Genomic DNA, 5,213 nt, shown 5'->3' with positions numbered 1-5,213 from the left:
CCGCCTCTTCTGCTAATCTCTTCGCACAACCGACACGGCAACGTATCGAGACTCACTGCGCGGGTTTTCCCATAGTTCCCCACTAGTCCACACCGCCTCCACGCGTGGTACTCCGAGTAAGCCACAGGATCATCACCGAGCCGTTTCACGTACGTAGCCAATTCCTGCATCGAGCTGAATTTGCTACCGTCGATCACGGAATGGGGAGGGACAAAGTCTTGCACGTTAGAGGCCCCGAAATATATCGGAACAGAGCCAGAGTCGAGCGCATAGAAAAGCTTCTCGGTCACGTATGATTCAGTGACTGTGTTTTCGATTGCAAGGACGAACTTGTAGTGTGACATGGTACAGTGGAGGTGATCGTACCATTTTGGCTCAGTGTTGGACTCGGCAACACATTCTGGATACATAGAGAGCGCTGCGTCCAAGCCACCGACATTGTTTAGACACTTACCCAAAGAATGGTGGGGAATCAGATCGAGTAGGCTTTTTGCGAGACGGTCTCTGTGAGGGAGGCATCTTGAGGAAGACCAATACACCAGAACATCCTGTGCAAATGGTTAACAATCGAATTAGACAACAGAGGAAAATGAAAGAGAAATGCATATAGAATTGGAGTTTACTTACATTGTTTTTATGTGGAGAGATGTGATAGTTTCTGTTATTATGAAAGAGCGCACCCGCGTAAGTTGTTTGGACATCGTCTTTGGCATGGTAGCTGATGAATATATCTTCACAGCCTGAGCGTTTTCTTCCAGCCTCTAGCTCCATGAACACACGGAGAGGGTCTCCAACACGTCTCTATGGAAAAAAAGCAAGAAACTCCGGATCACAATATTTGAAAGATCACCTATAGTGACACTGAAGGATCACACATCATATTTGAGAGAAAATAAGACCATATGAGATTTTAATTTCCCCTGAACATCCAAAACTATGTACCACTTTCCAAAACCAATACACAAGCAGCTCCATCTCCAAATTGGTCAAGACAGGAACAGCATTACACAAAGTTTCAACTAAGACGTGACAGCACAATCAGATACAATGATACATTAAAATGCAGCTCTTGAGACTAATCCACAGAAAATCCAAGAATTGATAGCCTAAACACACCACAATCAGATCCATAGAAATGCAGCTCTTGAGACTATAACCCACAGAAAATCCAAGAATTGATAGCCTAAACACACCAAGAATTGATAGCCTAAACACACCAAGAATTGATAGCCTAAACACACCACAATAAAGAGCTAGAGTGCAGCAGACATCACAAGATCACATCCAATTTGGGGGCCAAAAAAGAGAAAGTGTGATCTAAACTGTCCTAATCATCCAAATCTATAAACTACTCTCCAAAACGCATGCTTTAAACAAAACCACCAGAATCAAACAAGTAATTTACCTGAAGCGGAGGAGTTGTGGTCTCAAATAACAAAGCATCAGGTGAATCAACCAAAACCGGTGATTTAGTCCACAAACAAGTCATCCCACATCGACAAGAATACAAATTTTCCAAATTATCCGGAATCCAAGTCCACCCTTTAACCAAAACCTTAACATGCTCCATCTTAAGCTTACCACAACCCAACTCACCACCAGATACTTGTAAAGAACCCGAACTAACATTGCCACGGATCGAATCCTTATGATTCTCCTTAAACCGAGCACAACCCACTCGAAAGTCCCATTTTTTATAAGCTAAGAGGACGTCACTGAACGGATCCGATGTTGAATCAGGTAATTTCGTTGCCGGGATCGAAGTTGAAGCAGCTGGGAATTCTAAAACGCCTGTGAAAGATAGGATTAAGAGAGTAAAGAACATCATTAGTAAAACGGCGATAGCGTTGAGGTGCCTCATTGGCATGGTGAGATTGATTCCTCGAACCACCGGAGATCCTCGACGACGCCGGAGGAGTATAGTCCGGCCAACGGTGGGATGAAGCTTTTGTCTTCATTCACTTTAAGCGTAGTCAGTTTCTCTACTTGGTCCCAGTTACCAAATTACCAAAATCTACTAAATGGCGTCGTTTTAGAAACTGGACTCTTTATTGGGCCTAATTGGTATTATTAATATGAACTCTATATTGGGCTTTATAATTACAGAGTCGTATACTTGAACAAGCAACAAGAGAGAAACGTATATTTTTCTACAAAGGAACAGAGTTTGTGTATTGTGAAAGTATTGAAATCTCTAACCTAAACCCGAAAGATGTTCATCTCAACCAAAAGAACTATAAAGAGCATCGTTACACACACAATACAAGCACCACACGTAAGTTTTCGTAGTAAAAACTCAATATGCAAAATCAAATAATCTTATATGACCAGAAGTGCAGAACCAAGACCGGTTGTTGTTGGTTTAACAGTCGGGAAGCGAGTTTGCAGAGGCGTATGGAGAGAAAGTTCCGGCTGATTCACTGTAACGTAGTGGATGGAACTGATAATTCGATGATCCAGGCAATGCAGGTGACGCATTGCTCGGACTAGGCCTGTAGGGTGACATGTACCTCGTGTTGAAAGGGGAGATAGTAGGGTAACCCAGTGACTGTGGAGAAGCCATATGGGAAATGTATGATGGTGATGGTGATGGTGATGGAGAAGCTCCTTGTTGCCTGAGATCCACAGAGCTACGGCTTACGCTTATTGGAGGAGATCTACGGTTAGAGGAAGACTGGAAAGATTGTCTGATATATGATGAGCTCGCGTATGCGGGAGAGAAAGAAGGTAATGAGCCCATGGAAGGACCGATCAATAGCGCGGATGATCTGACGGAAGAGTGTAGAGAGGAAGAGTTGAAAGACGATCCAGCGGATGAGAGCAATGGCGTGCTCTCTGAAGCTGGAGGCTCGCCTGTGCTGGTTCTTGCATCTCGTTTGCATACTGGACAGAACGTTCTCCAAGAGGTTAACCACGAGTCAACACAAGCAGCATGAAACTCTGAAAACAAACACGCAAAAGCAGAAACATAGATTTACTAGCTGGTTCAAACAAATGTTCCTAAGTTACTGTATTTGGTATAGATAGATACTCACTGTGGCAGCAAGGTAAGAGCCTAAGCTTGTCTCCAACAGTGTAGTCTTCGAGGCAAATAGCACAAGTGAATGCAGTAGTGTTGTCTTCGTGAAAAGAACTGAATATGAGAGTCGGCATTGCTTTAACCAATCGGCGGCTCATACCGTGGAACTCACGGACTCGAGAGGACCGAGATGTTGTCCGCCTTCTAATACGATGCCTACGGACAAAGAAACAAGTAGCGAGAACAGCAGACATTGCTAGCAACGAAATGAATGAAACCGCCATGATCGACCAAGCAGAGTTCTCAAAACTTGGAATCAACCAAACTTTTGTATCGGGGAAACCAGCAGACTCCTGCAACGCTTCTCCCGTTTCTTTAGTAACGAAAACAGCATGAATCTTTATACCACCCGAGTTACCTGCCACTGAAAAAAAAAACAAAAACCTAAATGTTAAAGCCATCAAAAGACCAGCAGAGACATTTGAGAATCAAATAGGATCAAAACAGAAACTAAAGAAGAAAGAAAGGTTCATACTTGCAATCAAGGTTCCATGGTCTTCACTGTCATAGATAATAGCAGCTTTAAAACCAGCTCTCTGAGCTTTTCTCACTTTCTCTTCAAAACTACAGCCTCCTCTTACAATCAACACAAAAGGGGAAGTTTCATTAGAGCTCTTTTGCTCTGGTTTATTCATTAGATTCTGACAAGCATCAAGAGGCTCAGCTACATAAACCACTCCAATTTCACCTGTACCCTTCACTGACGGAGCTGCAAAAAAAAAATTGGCCAATTTAGCAATAAAACATATTAAAAATCACATCTTTTTCAATTCATTACCCTCAAAACTAAGTGCGTTGACCCAATTTCAGAATCAAAAGCCTCTAATTTTGAAATCGATGCATACGAAAAACAGAGGAGGGGTAAGTAAGATCAAAGAAGATAAAAGAAACTAACCAAAATTAGCTTCGATGTCATCGAAAGAGAGAGTGAGGTTGTTCCTGATGAGAATAACTTTGGCTGAAGCTAAACAAGAAACAGTGAAAACGTGTAAAAGTAGTAGTAGGACCAAAGCACGATTCATCATCGTCCCTACCGTGCCCTTTGTTCAAACAAATCAAAACGAACACAAAAAAAGAAAAAAGTTTCGATTTTTTCGGTTTCTGTAAATTTTGGCGATAAGGGTTTCAGGAAATTGACACGTCAGCTTCCATTTAGATCACAAATTCTAAACCATATCAAAGGAAACAAATTTAAAACACCCCCGACAAGACTCAGATCGTTGAATGGGGTAGTTGAGGAGGAGGAGGAGGAGGAGGAGGAGGATCTTTTTAGTTTTCTGGAGATTTTTAGGGTTCTTTCTTGAGCCGAAAGAGAGAGAGAGAGAGACAAGACAAAGAGAAGAAAGAGAGGAGATTTGGAAAGCTAAATTTACTTTTAAAAAAATGTTTCGTGTAATAAGATTATCTGGAATTCTCCGATTCGAGCTTTGTTAGGTTACTTTGTCAGCATTTTTGTATATTCGCATCTATCACCGGATGATCTGATAACTGATGAAATTAAAAATAGTAATTTACACGTAGTACAAAAGTGAGTCATGAGCTCATGGTTTTGTTTTCGTGGATCCGTTGGTTGATTCGTTTGGTTTATCAATACCACTCATTGGTTTTGTATTCGTGGATCCATTGGTTGATTAATTCGTTTGGTTTACCATTACCACTCATTGGTTTTGTTTTCGTGGATCCATTGGTTGATTGATTCGTTTGATTTACCATTACCACTCATTGGTTTTGGTTTTTTGGATCCATTGGCTTGATTCTTTTGGTTTACAGTTAACACTCATTGGTATGCAAAAAAGACCGGTCCAGAGCATAACCAACATAAACCAAGGATTGGGGTCAAGAATTTTAAGCAATTTGTCAAATATCCAAACAAGTCTTAAATAAATTCTCTACAATCCTTACAACTAAACACAATCATTTCCTTATTTGATAATATTAATTTCCTAAAAACTATCTACCTAATTTAAATCAATATATTAGATTAAAATATAATTCTCCTTTCACTTTTATTTAATTTTATATTTAATTATTTTAATTACTATTTAATAAATAAAGTTAATAAAATTTTTAGATTTTTTCAGCAGATGATATGATTTGAATTTTTATAAACAAATATATATCTAAAAAAATTTCT

General features: G+C 40.3%; 2 protein-coding genes across 3 annotated transcripts in view; both read right to left on the bottom strand.

The window, feature by feature from the left end:
- The window catches only part of LOC104751043 (alpha-(1,4)-fucosyltransferase-like), an 8,461-nt gene extending 6,466 nt beyond the window's left edge, over positions 1-1,995 (bottom strand). The window contains exons 1-3 of one of the 2 annotated variants that reach the window (XM_010472918.2): positions 1,406-1,995; positions 628-801; positions 5-548 (exon numbers count right to left, since the gene is read on the bottom strand). In XM_010472918.2, coding sequence (XP_010471220.1) covers positions 5-548; positions 628-801; positions 1,406-1,867 — 1,180 coding nt within the window. In that variant the 5' untranslated portion in view covers positions 1,868-1,995. The remainder of the gene's footprint in view (positions 1-4; positions 549-627; positions 802-1,405) is intronic. The other variant, XM_010472919.2, reaches the window with a different exon arrangement.
- On the bottom strand, positions 2,117-4,573 carry LOC104751042 (receptor homology region, transmembrane domain- and RING domain-containing protein 2). Its single transcript, XM_010472917.2, has 4 exons — positions 3,975-4,573; positions 3,555-3,788; positions 3,036-3,443; positions 2,117-2,940 (listed from the first exon to the last, which is right to left on the bottom strand). The coding sequence occupies exons 1-4, from the start codon at positions 4,102-4,104 to the stop codon at positions 2,363-2,365; spliced, it is 1,350 nt and encodes a 449-aa protein (XP_010471219.1). The 5' UTR covers positions 4,105-4,573; the 3' UTR covers positions 2,117-2,362.

The sequence above is a fragment of the Camelina sativa genome, chromosome 16 (genome assembly GCF_000633955.1).
Source record: "Camelina sativa cultivar DH55 chromosome 16, Cs, whole genome shotgun sequence".
NCBI classification, from domain to species: Eukaryota; Viridiplantae; Streptophyta; class Magnoliopsida; order Brassicales; family Brassicaceae; genus Camelina; species Camelina sativa.
The sequence above is the reverse complement of the archived record's forward strand: the minus strand, read 5'-3'. Positions and strand labels throughout refer to the sequence as shown.